Here is a 14970-nt window from a genome sequence, read left to right on the forward strand (position 1 = left end):
TGATTAGTCCCTCACATTTTTAGGCATTTGAGACAATGTAGTTTGCTTTTTACCTCCTTATTTTTGGGCACCCAGAAATATAGATGATTTAACTCTAAATATGGAATATGCCCTAACATGCCTATAGGTTCTCAGAAGCTCAAAGTCTTCCTTGAAAAAAACTAGTTAAAATTTAATTTAAATAAAAGAAATGCCTATTTTATAAAACTGAATAAAATCAACTGGCCAACAGGATTTAATGAGATATTTGGGAAATGTAATCATGTTTATGAAAGATCTTTGTAAACTGCAAAGTATTAGAAAAAATGCACATGCTTGTTGCCAACTGTATGCCCAGGTGAAGAAGAAATGGCATTTATACAGAAGGAAAGAGGCTTTTCATCCATCTCAGCTAAGCTGCACCACTGCCTTCCTGCTGAACTTTGGGTAACATCTTCATTTTACAATGAGAGCAAAAGTAGGGGGATGTCACGCCCAAGATCAAGTTGAAGTGTCACGGTTCAGATCCAGACCAGTCGGACCACAAGGCTGCCACGTCCTGTCCACCACTCCGCCCTCTGCAGGCAGTGGGAGGAGCTGACCGTCCACTGGGGAGTGAAACAAATCAGGTGAAAAAATCTGAGAGCCAGGCAACTCCCAAGTCTACCAGCGATTCAGAGAAGAGAACAATTCCATCCCATTGATTTATCATCTAACACCTTGTTTCCAGTGAGAGTTAACCTGCTCCTTTCTAAAGATATCAATTCACAGAGGAGAGGTACTGAGCAATCAAAGGGAAATCAAACAAGGCCCCTACCCTCAGGAATCTCACTCTTCAATGAGACAAATGACAAACAAGGAATTTCAGTAGAGGAGATAAGCGTTCCTACAGGGAAAGCCCAGGGGTTGGTGGGGGCATTCAAGTAAGTGTGGGTGGGCACGTGACAACCTCGTGCAGTCCTCACGCAGGGTCCGATACAGCAGAGCACCTTCCAGGGAGTTCAGACACCCTCACAAAGTGGACAGTACACCTTCCCCTGGCCAGGAGAGCCAGTCCCTTGAGAATCTGAGAAACGAGAGTCGGAGACAGGAAGAGCTCGGTGGTCTTTTAATTACAGCTGCCCACGTGGAAGGCTATGCTTTAACCTTTTGTCACAGTTGTGTTGTTGTTTACTCACTAAGTTTCGTCCGACTGTTTTGCGACACCATGGACTGCAGCACTCCAGGCTCCTCTGTCCATGGGATTTCCCAGGCAAGAACACTGGAGTGGGTTGCCATTTCCTTCTCCAGAGCATCTTTCCAACCCAGGAATTGAACCCACATCTCCTGCATTAGCAGGTCGTTTCTCTACCACTGAGCCACCCAGGGAAACCCAACCTTTGCTTTTAGCCATTGTTTATACAGCACTTCCATGTTTTGTGGTTCTTTCATTTAGGTTTTTAATTCTCTTTCAATCATTATTGCTCACCAATCTGTCTAAAGTAATTATATTTACTTTATAAATCATGGATTATGGTTATGGCTTTAAAAGATTTCTTATTTTTTATTCACCTTTCTGATTTTCCTTGACCCGAAAGGAAAACAACAAAAAGTGAATGCATCCTGAAGTGAGACAGTGGTAGATTCACATCCCAGCTTTGTGACTCACGAGATGAAGGACCAGGAGAAATTTCTCCCCTCTGTTGAGCCCCACATCCATCATCTAGGATTGTGGGGTCTGCTATCTTGCTTAATCTTTACCAGAAACCATCCTTTATAGGACTGTGGTTAAGATTAAGCATGATACCAGACCTAAAGCTCTTAATGGCTTCACACAAAGGCCTGTCTGGGTGAATAAAAATTCAAGAAGTACAAAAAGAATTTTAAAGAAAGAAAAATGCACCATTCTTTCTGGCTGAAACTTTATGCCAAAGAGTCCATAAGTTAACAGGTCAAACCAAGGTCTCTTGTGCAGTGAGCAACAAACTGCTCCATGTTCTTTACAGTCTGTGATATTATAAAACTGCAGGCTCTTATGAGAAGTTGGGACAAGCCAAAAAATTGACCTTTATTTTTCCATTAGAGTTCTAAACCAATAAAAGTATAGAGAAAATCTGTAAAAAAGATACAAAGAGAGAGGGATCATTTCTAAATTAATAGAGGCTTGAGGGACATACCAATCAACTTCAGTGCATGAAATCATTGTCATCCTGATTCAAAATATTATAGTAATTTTTTGAGATTCTGTAGGGCATTGGAAACTTAGTGATATTTGGCATTATTCAGGAATCGCTGTGATAATTGTATGGTAATTATGCCTTTTTATATCCTCCTTTAGAGATACATATTGCAATATTTACAGATGAAATGATGTCTAAGCTCAGAATACTAATGAAGAGGCAAATAGTTGAGAATATAGATAAAACCAGGTTGACAATAACTTAATGGTAATTGAAGCTAGGTAGGTGATGGGTTCATGGTATATTATTCTTCTGATATTACATATATTTGAAACTTTCTTTAAAATATCTTTTTAATATAGATAAAAATATTACCTGTCTACTAGTAAAGATGAAGTTGGAGAGTGTGGCTTAAATGTGCAACTCATGGGCTCCCCGCTCAGCCCTTGAATCAAGCAGGGGTAAGCCCCAAACAGCCACAGGTCTCTTGGTGCGCCCAGCCTGTTAGAATAGCTCACAGTGCTACTCAGTTTGGGGTCTTGAATTCAGTTCCTATGGAGCCTCTGCCTTTGTCTTTGTCTCAGTAGCCCCTCCAAACTCAATCAGCAATATTGCAAATGTGAGCTGGTGAATACCAGGTAGATGAGGCCTGGATAGAGGGCCACACGAATCCATCCTTCTCATCCTTAGAAAAGAATTCACAGCACAACACGTGCTGTATTAAGGGAGGGTGGGCAGAGAGACTCCGTGGTGTCATCTTTGCACATTCAGGTGGTGAGTGGAAAGATAATCAGAGGGGGATTGATTACATCAGGAGAAAAACAGGAACATTTCACCGAGAGGAGTTGTGGTACATACATACAATGGAGTATTACTCAGCCATAAAAAGGAGCAAAATTGAGCCAGTGCCAGTGAGGTGGATGAACCTAGAGCCTGTTATACAGAGTGCAGTTAGTCAGAAAGAGAAAAACAAACATTACATATTAGTGTATACATATGGAATCTAGAAAAATGGGGCGGATGAACCTATTTGCATGGCAGGAATAGAGACGAGATGTAGAGAATGGACTTTTGGACGCAGTACAGGGGAGGGGAGAGGGGGACGAACTGAGAGCGCAGCCCTGACGTGTATACACCGTCATGGGTGAAACTGAGAGCTAGTGGGGAGCTGCTGTACGGCACAGGGGACTCAGCTCAGGGCTCCGGGATGACTTAGAGTGGCAGGAAGGGGGTAGGTGTAAGGGAGGTTCAAGAGGCTGGGGACATATGTATACCTATGGCTGATTCACGTGGATGTGTGGCAGAAACCAACACGACACTGTAAACCAATTATCCGCCAATTAAAAATAAATTTAAAAATAAAAAAGAGGGAGGAGATATATGTATACTTAGAGCTGATTCACATTGTCGTACAGCAGAAACTAACACAGCATTATAAAGTAATTATCCTCCAAGTAAAAATAAAAAGATAGAAATGTTTCATTAGTAGAAATAAAAGAGCAAGATCTGCATTTTAGAAAAATATGTACCGGCCGGAGAGGCTTCGTGGAGAGAGACAATGGAACATGGAAGGAAGGCAGCAGAGCTGATATTTTATCTTCTTCCCACAAAGGTGAAATGACCCAGGAATACAGGGGAAGCTTGATCACATGGAGCAGAGGGTCCGACTGAGACCGTATTGTATATTCGTAATCTGTGGGTGCCCTGGCAATGGGGTCTTCATCTCACGGTGATGACATGATGATGAGACATACCACAGTAATTAGCATCAGAACTATAGATGGTCCTGTTGACCCCATTTTGGAAGAAGGTCTGTGAAGGAGATGGACAGGGCTCAGCAACTAACAAAGAAAATGAAGGTCCTAAAGGAAAGACTGAGAGATTTACCAATAATAGATTTTATATTAATAATACCAACGATAATTATAATTAATAATTGATTGTATTAATAATACCAGTAATAATTTTCTGTTACCAATAACAAATTTGACCCAGTACCCTAGAGTACTTCAGGGTATAATGCTTTTCCTACTGACTTTGAAGTTGGTGCAGATAATAAGCCATCTGGTGGCTTGTCCAAATTATCTCACCTTTCTACCTGATGCTGTTGCTCTCTGAAATAACTGGAACCAGGAAAAAGAGGAAGCCTATTCTCCAAAACGAATGCATATTAGTGTGAAATAGAAATATTTGCAGTACCCTGGTGCTTTGTAATCAACTTCTCTACCACAGACGATTGGGCCAGGCAAGAAGGTAGGATGCTGAAAACTTGCCAAATAGGGTATGATCTGGTCTCCATGGGGACCAGAGCAGCACGACTCAACCCTTCACTCTGACATGGATGCTCTGGACGAGATCAATGAACAACCTAGACAAAGGGCTGATTATCTGGGAGTGAGCACCCTTTGTTGCTGTCTTTATTTGGCTCTTTCTCTTCCTCAATTTCAGGTCTATGAGACGGTTGGACACAGCGGTACCACCTTGCTGGCGGAAGTGTTTCTGCCTATTCCTGAAACCACTGTTGTCAGTGGAAGGGCTCCCATTGAAGAAGTGGAGTTTAGCAGTAACCAGCATGTGACCCTGGACCACGAGGGAGTCGGAAGCGGTACGGAAGGCCCCAGCGGCTCACAGAATCACTGTCAGATTTGAATATCTTTTTCTTTTCCCTTATCAGACAACCAGACAGTTACAACACTGCTATCAGAAATTCAAATGAAAGCAATAATCCCATACGATTTTTTGCAAAGTAATTTTTACACACTATGGGCAGCCAGTAAATTCATATAACTGTACAAGTATGGCCACGTGCATTAAGGGCCTTTAGATTGCCTTTGACACCTTAATTCAACTTCTAGGAATCTTTCCTGAGAAAATAATTCAAAATGAAGATAAAACTTTGTGCATTTAAAAAAAAAAAGTACCTCATAGTGTTATCTGTATGGTGGAAAAGTTTGAAATAAAATAATTGTTATGGGGATATTATTAAATAATATTCTCTCATCTCTCATTCTCTCATGGACTTTCTCACTCTGCCAACCATGTTTTTTTAACCTCTCTTTAATATACTTGACATCTCTTTCACTTCTATATGCTGTGTAATGTCTTTAAATCCATCTTCTAAGTCATGAATTCACTTTCTGGCTGTGTCTAGTCATTGAAATCCATCACCGAGTTCCTCATTTCAATGATTGTACTTTTCCCCTCTAGAAATCCTACTTAGTGTTTTTTACAATCAGTTCTGACAACCTTTTGCCATTTTCTGGTACTCGCAATCATTTCATTCATTCATTTATTCATTCCTTCAGTCTTTGTGTGTGTGTTAGCCTGTCAGTAGTGTCCAGCTCTTTGTGACCCCATGGACTGCAACCTGCCAGGCCCCTCTGTGCATAGAGTTCTCCAGGCAAGAATAGTTTTCAGTATTCTGTATCTGGCATTCCAGCACCTTTCTGCTTATTAGTCTGATTCTGTTTCTTCACATGCCTGGTGATTTTTTACTGTGAGTGCATATCTGGGTGCAAGAATCCCTTGAGTCCCAAATCCGATCACCAGTCTAAAAGTCTGGAGATCTAAGCTTTTAGTTCCAACTCTGTTACTGACAAACTGTGTGACCCTAGTAATCATGTAACCTCTTTGACTATCATCTTCCTCTTTCATAAGAGGGGTCTAACAATACCGCCCTTAAATGTCTTGTGGGGTTATTTTGAAGATCAAGATGCAGTGTTCAGTATGAAGGAAAGATTTTTTTTTTTTTAGTCATAAAGTAAAATAAGTACACTTTATTTAATTTATTTTGGCTGCACTGGGTCTTCATCGCAGCATTCTAGCTCTTCATTGCAACACACAGACTTAGTTGCCCTGTGGCATGTGGGATCTTAGTTCCCTGACCAGGGGTCAAACCCATGTCCCCTGCATTGGAAGGCAGATTCTTAACCACTGGACCACCAGGGAAGGCCCTGAAGGAAAGCTCTTTAGAAAACACAAATAGGCTATTATAGAGTTACCAGTGGTGTTTTGTGTTAATGTCAATAATATTAACTTGGACTCCAGAACAAGAAGTTCCTATGTAAGTGAAAAAGTGAAAGTCACTCAGTCGTGTTCAACTCTTTGTGACCCCATGGACTATACAGTCCATGGAATTCTCCAGGCCAGCATACTGGAGTGGGTAGCCTTTCCCTTCTCCAGGGGATCTTCCCAACCCAGGGATAGAACCCTGTTCTCCTGCATTGCTGGCGGATTCTTTATCAGCTTAGCCACCAGGAAAGCCTATGTTTCATGCTTTAAAATCTTTTCTTCTTTTACATGATTAATGTCCTGTCCAGAGACTTTTTGTCATTAACGTCAAATCAGTGGGAGCCCAGTCGTGAGGCTTTAAACTTTCTAGCATAGCTGAGCGACAGCTTCTCTGGAGTGGCCAGTGCCTGCCCGGTCTGTCTGAGGCTTTGCAGGTTTTTCCTCACTTGACGTGCTGTTTCTCATTCCAGGCATGCTCTCACCTGAGGGCCTTTGCATCGTTCCTTCTGCCAAGAAGGCTCTTTCCCAAGATACCTACATGCCTCCCTTCCACTTTCTTCAGGCCTTTCATTATTCAGAAGGGACCTCTCATGGAGCCTTCCCTTGCCACTTAACATTGGAAAGTTTAACCCCTGCCTCCTCCTCAAACATACACTTTCTAACACTTTCCATACTTTTTTCTTTTTTGCACTTACTACTCTCTAACATGGGGTTTCCCTGGTGGCTCAGTGGTAAAAAATCTGCCTGCAATGCAGGAGACATGAGTTGGATCCCTGGGTGGGGAAGATCCCCTGGAGAAGGAAATGGCAACCCACTCCAGTATTCTTCCTGGAGAATCCCATGGACAGAGGAGCCTGATGGGCTACAGTCCATGGGGTCGCAAAGGTGGACACAACTTAGCAACTAAATCACCACCACCACTCTCTAACATGCTAGCCTCATCTCTTATTTATCATATCTATAATCTGTCTTTCCTACTTGAATGTAAATTCCGTGAGGTCAGGGATTCCTATCAGTTTCCTTTACTGCTGTCTTGGTGACTAGAATAGTGCCTGGCATGAAGCAGGGGCTCAAATAGGTATCTACTGAATGAATGAAGGATGTGTTCACAATAATCCTTAAAAGGAGGTACTATTATTATTATTATAGTATGGGCTTCCCTGATAGCTCAGTTGGTAAAGAATCTGCCTGCAATGCAGGAGACCCCAGTTCGCTTCCTGGGTCGGAAAGATACGCTGCAAAAGGGAAAGGCTATCCACTCCAGTATTCTGGGCCTGGAGAATTCCATGGACTGCATACTCCATGGCGGTCACAGAGTAGGACACAACTGAGCAACTTTACTTTCATTATTATTATCTCTATTTAATATGTAGCGAAAATAAGGCTCAGAGAAGCTAAGCAATTTGTCCATGGTCACACAGCTGTTAAGTGCAGAATATATATGAGCAGTGCAGAGTGCATCGCTCATCATGATGCTACACTCTGCTATCAGAGATACAGCCGAGGGCCCCACTGTGTTATCACCTGGAGTTCCACGTTGTTGATTTGAATATGCGTTCCAGCCCCCTACCCCCACCCATTCTGTTCCATTTGTCTGCTCTCTGCTTTGTCTTCTCGGTAGCATGGGGCTCACTCCCTCTCTAAACATCCTTTTTCATCTGCTGCTTCCTTAGGAGTGCCCTTCTCATTTGAAGCTGACGGTGGTAATCAACTGATTCTAATGACCTCGGGGAAAGTGTCCAACAGCGTGGCGTGGGCCATTGGAGAAAATGGGATTCCTTTAATTCCTCCTTTGTCACAGCAGAATATTGGATTCAGAAGGTAACGTGTGGCTGGAACAGCTGATGAGCAAGGACAGCATTGGTGTTAGCGCGATTCAGTGGGGAAAAGGCTTGCAGCCTCACAGTCTTTCCTTTTATTGTCATGTGCCAGTATTTTCAGGGGTTTTTGTGTGTGTGCTCCTATGATAAGAACTAAAATCTTAATATCCTAACAAATATTGGATGTTTGTCAGCATCAGATACCAGTAAGCCTGTGAAATATTCTTTTCGCAGTTTTACACTTGGAGAAAGTACATGGTACGTGTTGTTCTTGTTCAGTCTGTCAGTCGAGTCCCGCTCTTTGTGATCCCAAGGACTGCAGCTCACCAGGCTCCCCTGTCCTCCGCTATCTCCAGGAGTTTGCTCAAATTTGTGTCCATTGGAGTGGTGATGCCATCCAACCATCTCGTCCGCCTTTTTCTCCTCCTGCCTTCAATCTTTCTGAGCATCAAGATCTTTTCCAATGAGTCAGCTCTTCGCATCAGGTAGCCAAAGTATTGGAGCTTCAGCATCAGTCCTTCCAGTGAATATTGGCATGGCATATAGTTGTATATATTTGGCCCTCAGTCAGAGATCACTGTAAAATATGACTGATGTAGAAACTTCTGGGTATATGAAAGGCCCTATTCTCAGTCCCCTTCCTTGATTGCCAGCTGTCGGTTTCACTCAGAGCAGCAGGAAGGGACTCACTCCAGGCGGACAGGCCACCCCTCTTAGTGGCTGATGCCCATCCAGGCAGCCTGGAGTGTGGAGCGAGGTGCCTGGGTTCCAGTCTTGCTTCTGTCGCTCCCCAGTAGATGTGTCTTGAGTGGATCATCTTACCGTCGTGGCCTCAGTAGCCTCCATAAAATAAAAGGACTTACTTTTTTTTTTTTTAATTTTTTTATTTGGCTGCACCAAGTCCTCATTGCAGTGTGCAGGATTTTAGTTGTGATGGGATCTAGTTCCCTGCCCAGGGATCGAACCCAAGCCTCTTGCCTTGGGAGCAGGGAGTCTCAACCACTGGACCACCAGGGAAGTCCCAAAAGGACTTACCTTGATCATCAAGAAAATATGTTCCAAGTCACAGGCTGTCATTTTCAACACATGGAAGAACAGAGGAACAGGGCTGGTTTCGTTCCCTTTACGCCCTCTCCTTCCAATGTAAACACCTGTATCCATGGGATAGTAACAATAAGGTCTTTCTCAGCCAGGAGCCTGGCAGCATTTCCAGGGGAGGCCTGTTTATACCTTTAGGTACAAGCCTCCTGTACTTTGTCTCATTGAGTTTCCTGCTGAGGTTAAAGCTCCAGCTCCTCGGGAGAGAAGGAAAAACAGTGTGAGTGACGGGAGACACAGCCCTGTAAATAAAGGCCCAGCTCAACTGTGGTGACCATGTGTCCCCCTTGGAATTCAGTCGCGTTCAAAGTTGGGGCTTAAGTTAGTTGCATAAATGTTTGTTTCTTCTCTTTTAGCCTCAGCCCCAAGTGGTCCCCAGTTACCTGGGAGGTGGGACCTTCGGGACATCCTACACCAGGTGCCCTGGTCTGGATCCAGCGACTCAGGACACTGGTGTGCTGGGCACAGTTGCAGAAATGTGGGGTCACATTTGCATTCCTTCTATGTATGCTGCTTTTCCCCCCAGGTGTACTGAGATCTCACTGCCATGTAAAATTGTATGAGTTTGAGGTGTACAACATAATGATTTGATATTCTAGACATTGCACAATGATTTTCACAGTAAGTTTGGGTAACATCCATTGACACACATAATTATAGATTTTTTCCCCCCTTGGGCTGAGAAATTTTAAGATCTACTCTCTTAGCAATTTCCAAGTGTACAACAGAGTAATATTAGCTACAGTCATAATCATACATAGATTGAAGGCAGGAGGAGAAGGGGATGGCAGAGGATGAGATGGTTAGATAGCATCACCAGACTCACTGGACACGAAAGTGAGCAAACTCCGGGAGATGGTGAAGGACAGAGAAGCCTGGGGTGCTGCAGTCCATGGGGTCACAAAGAGACAGACACGACTGACCGACAGAACAACAGCAGCAGCTATGGTCACCACGCTGTACATCAGAGTCCCAGAACTTATTCATCTTACAACTGGAAGTTTGTACTCTGGAGTGGCTTCATCCGTTTATCCACCCCCCTGACCTCTGGCTCCACCAGTCTTTTCTCTGTTTCTACATGTTTGGTTATTTTAGATTCCACATCAAAGTGAGATCATCCCACTTAGCAAAATGCCTCAGTGTCCATCCATGTTGTTGCAAATGGCAGGATTTCCTTCTTTGATGACTGACTTATATATATATACACACACATATCACATTTTACTTATCCATGTGTCCACTGACAGACACCTGGGTGGTCTCCACGTCTTGGCTATTATAACTAATACTGCAGTAAACATGGGGTTACAGAGACCTCCCAGGACACTGATTTTGTTTGCTTTGGATGTATCCCCAGAAGTCAGATTGCAGGAGCATGTGCTTGCTCTACTTTTAACTTCTTGAGCCTCCATACTGTTTTTCACAGCGGCTGCGCCAACTTACGTTCCCACCAACAGTGCACAAGGAATTCCCCTCTCACATCCTTGCCAGCACTTGTTATTGCTTGCCTTTTATGACAGCCATTCTGACAAGTGTGAGGTGACATTTCGCTGTGGTTTTGATTTGCATTTCCCTGATGATTGAGCATCTTTTCATGTGTCCATTGGCCATTTGTATGTCTTTGGAAAAATGTCCATTCAGAGCCTTTGCTCATTTGTTAATCAGATTATTTGTTTTGTCGTCATTGAGTTGAATTAGTTCCTTATATTTTTTGGATGTTTTTACGCCTTATTAGACACATGCTTTGAAAATATTTTCTGCCACCATTCATGCTTTTTTATTACCCTTATAACATATTTAATAGCAACTATCAGGTAAGGAAAAATGGCAGAAGTCCTTCCTACAATCAGACTTTCCTTCACAGAGCAGGGCTGACCCTGCGGTTCTGTGGTCCTGATGCAGACTGCTCTGTGAGGAAGTCTGTCTCAAGGAATCAACTTCTGTTTTCAGCGCTTTGAAGAGAGCAGATGCCATCTCTTCCATCGGCACGTCAGGACTGACAGACATGAAGAAGTTGGCCAAGTGGGCAGCAGAGTCCAAGCTTGACCCCAACGACCCCAGCAACGGCCCCCTGATGCAGCTGATCTCGGTAACGTGGCAGGAGGCGTGGGCGCACACCACTTCTCCAGCGGGGAAACCACAGAAAGGGCAGGGCTTTTTACACATGTCCCCTTTCACACTACGCTCTCCTGTGCCGAGTGTGTAAGAACGTGAGGGCTGGGTTGAATGACAAGTTTAAATTCTAGCTCTGCACCTACTGACTGTGTGAGCAAGACAAACGTGGTCCGAAGCCCGTGATGCCCTCACAGTGTTCTTGGGAAGGAATGAGCTGCGGGTGTCAGCCTCTAGCTGTCCACACTCAGCATGCAGGAAGCACCAGGTACTGCTGAGGTTACGGGGCTTCCCAGGTGGCACTCGTGGTGAGTGAAAGCGAAGCCGCTCAGTCGTGTCTGACTCTTTGAGACCCCCTGGACTGTAGCCTACCAGGCTCCTCTGTCCATAGGATTTTCAGGTAGTACTGGAGTGGATTGTCATTTCCTTCTCCAGTGGATCTTCCCAACCCAGGGATGGAACCCAGGTCTCCCGCATTGTAGACAGACGCTTTACTGTCTGAGCCACCAGGGAAGTCCAGTGGTAAAGTGGCGCTAGTGGTAAAGAGCCCTAAATAGTAATCTAATCATCCAACCAGAAAATGAGCAAAACCTCCATTTCTGAAGATACCCCAATACAGGAGAAATAAGCGATGCAGGTTCGATCCCTAGGTCGGGAAGATGCCCTGGAGAGGGAAATGGCTACCCACTCCAGTATTCTTGCCTGCAGAATCCCATGGACAGAGGAACGTAGCCCATGGAGGGCTACAGACTATGGGATCACAGAGTCGGACACAACTGAGTGACTAAACACTTGGTCCCCTTGATGTTTCTTCTTTTTAACTATTTGCTCCCCAGAGAAGGACAAACACAGGGCTTCTTGCCTGTCGCTATTGCTCCGTCATGTCAGACTCTTTGCGACCCCATGGACTGCAGTACTCCAGGCCTCCCTGTCCTTCACCATCTCCCGGAGTTTACTCAAGCTCATGTCCACTGAGTCAGTGATGCCATCCAACCACCTATCCTTGCCTTCCTGACTAGCCCCTTTTATGAACCAAGATTGTCACTGCAGGATCACCTTTCCCATTACAAAGCCCCAGTGGATCTCTGCTCCCGGAATCTCTCTCTGCAGGTCAAGGCTGCAGCTGACAAAGCTCCCAGCAGAGGAGCAAATGGACACCTGGGCAGAGTGCAGCCCAGACCTGCTTGTCCTCTCAGGGTTGCTGAAGCTGTGCTTTCTATGCTGGTGCCTGGGTCCATCTCTGGTTCACTTTTCCTAACAACCAAGTCCACAAAGTGGCATCCAGGAACACGACAACATGGCCGTGGAGCCAAGTGAAGCTGACTGACTGACTCTGGGGCCCGTGTTTATGTGCATAGATATAGTCTAAAAATTAAATTTTAAAAATGTTTTAGTCGCTAAGTCGTGTCTGACTCTTGCGACCCCATTTACGGTAGCCCGCCAGGCTCCTCTGTCCTTGGGACTCTCCAGGCAAGCATACTGGAGTGGGTTGCCATTTCCTTCTTCAGGGGATCTTTCTGACTCAGAGATCGAACCCAGGTCCCCTGCACTGTAGGCAGAGTCTTTACCAGCTGAGCTACAAGGTTTTAAACATGCATTTTATATATGCTGTGTATATGAATAATCTTGTTCTCAGTGCTGTATGCTCAGCCACTCAGTTCTGTCTGACTCTTTGTGACCCCATGGGCTGTAGCCTGCCAGGCTCCTCTGTCCATGGGATTTCTCAGGCAAGAATACTGAGTGGGTTGCCCTTTCCTTCTCCAGGGGATCTTTCTGACCCAGGGATTGAACCCGAATCTCCTGTGTATTTTTTGCAGTAGGCGTTTGGTAACACACTGATATAATTGGCTCATTTATCAGTCTGTTATATTTTCATAACACCTATTAGGGGAACATGCATACCAGACATGAACCGTTTACTTTTTATTTCTCTGGAAAAAATGATTTATGGTACTTTTAATAACTATTCAATGAATATAATAGCAGCTCCCTCATTGCCATTATATTTGACTGTGTTTTCTCTTTAAATGAAATAGTGGATGTTTCAAGTATATCCATCTAAAACTGTTCAACATTCAACATCATTCCCAAAAAGCTCAGTGCCAAGTTTCCTTGGGTGAAATCTGCCTGTCACCTACAGCTTTGTATTTCCTGGTTTTTATAGGTTGCTACCAGTGGTGAATCTTACATCCCTGATTTCTTCCGACTTGAACAGCTACAACAGGAATTTAACTTTGTTTCGGATGAGGAATTAAATAGATCCAAACGATTCAGGCTTCTTCTTCTTAGAAGCCAAGAGGTGCCAGAGTTCCGACATTATAAGCAAATTCCACTGTATGACCAAGAAATTATGGAAAAAGTATTTCAGGTAAGAGATTGCCTTAGAGGGATTAATAAAACAATGAAATATGTATGCCATTTTGTATACTATTATATATATGTAGGTGTCCTTGTGGTGTTCTCAGTAGCAATATTGGTTTCTTCTTTATCACACTTTGCATAGCCTTTTTGTTATTTTTCTTGAATCCAACGTTTAAATCATCTCTTTATCTCAGTCTACTGACATCTAAACTAGGAAAAATTAGTGTCATAGGGCTGAAGAATCTCTTCAGTATTAGTGTGGCAAACAGTCCTGCCTGACTTAGTCAGGAATTTGGTGCCCTTTTTTCCAAATTGATTAATTTATTTAAATGGCTGCATCAGGTCTCCGTTGCCGCCTGCAGGATCTTCGTTGCATCACGAGGTATCTTTCCTTGCACGGCACAGACTCTCTAGTTGTGGCTTGCGGGCTTAGTGGCTCACATGTGGGATCTTAGTTTCCCGACCAGGGTTCAAACCCATGTCACCTTCATTGAAAGGCAGATTCTTAACCACTGGACCACCAGGGAAATCCCTCAATGCCATTTTAACCCAATAAGTATTTACTAAGCACAAAGCACAGTGGTAAGCGCTGCTTGGAAGATAGCTGGGTAGGATTTGAACAGCCTGGGTGAGGGGGTAGGAAGTGGGGTACAGGTCTGGTCAGGATGCTGCAGGCAGCTGGAGACAGAAAGCCTTGGGGGAGCTTGGAGTGGGGCAGGGAGCCTTTGAGGAGTTACAGGGAACAGGCCTGTGTAGGGGGGTGGGTCAGGGAAAGCTGGACTAGTTTATGGTTGATGAGGTAAAGAAATAGCCACTAGAAATTAATATCAGTATGACTTGTTTGTTTATTTTCACTGCCATTACTATAGGAGGTGGATCCCAAAAGCTACTGGCTGCAGTTTATATCAGAGTATTCTGCTTTACATTTTCCTCTAAGAGTTTTATTGCGTGTGGCCTTACATTTAGGTCTTTGTTCAAAAGCAGTATGATTTTTCATGCAGAAATTATTCTTGGAGAGATGTCTTTGGTTACTTGGTTCTTCTTTGAATCAATTTGGACTTGTGATTATAAGTGATAAAAACCCAATTTGAACCAGCTCCTGGATCAGGGGAGTTTATGAGATGATGAAATCACAAAATCGAGTTAAGCGTCTAAGACATCTGAATGACAGGAGCCCGTCTGCCCCTCAGAGCCACCCAAGGAGTGCCAGCTCCTTCTCTTCCTGTGGGGGGCTTCACATGGTATGGTGGCTTCATTTTCCCCCACTGCCGACAGATTGCTCTGCTTGATCACTTGGCCACCAGTATCACCCAAGTCCATACCCAGGAGCCTCAGCCAGGAGGGAGAGGTGTGTCCCCTTGTCCCGAGTCTAACAATCTTGGGGACAGGGTCTTCCCTGGTGTCCAGTGGATAAGAATCTCCATTGCAAG

General features: G+C 44.1%; 1 protein-coding gene across 5 annotated transcripts in view; it reads left to right on the plus strand.

Annotated features, from left to right (window-relative positions):
• The window catches only part of CC2D2A (coiled-coil and C2 domain containing 2A), a 132530-nt gene that overhangs the window by 77357 nt on the left and 40203 nt on the right, over positions 1 to 14970 (plus strand). For all 5 annotated transcript variants that reach the window (XM_069594719.1, XM_069594722.1, XM_069594720.1 and 2 more), the window contains 4 exons: positions 4587 to 4743; positions 7823 to 7970; positions 11018 to 11156; positions 13344 to 13547. In XM_069594719.1, the coding sequence (XP_069450820.1) occupies positions 4587 to 4743; positions 7823 to 7970; positions 11018 to 11156; positions 13344 to 13547 (648 nt within the window). The remainder of the gene's footprint in view (positions 1 to 4586; positions 4744 to 7822; positions 7971 to 11017; positions 11157 to 13343; positions 13548 to 14970) is intronic.

Source organism: Ovis canadensis, chromosome 6 (genome assembly GCF_042477335.2).
Source record: "Ovis canadensis isolate MfBH-ARS-UI-01 breed Bighorn chromosome 6, ARS-UI_OviCan_v2, whole genome shotgun sequence".
Classification (NCBI taxonomy): domain Eukaryota; kingdom Metazoa; phylum Chordata; class Mammalia; order Artiodactyla; family Bovidae; genus Ovis; species Ovis canadensis.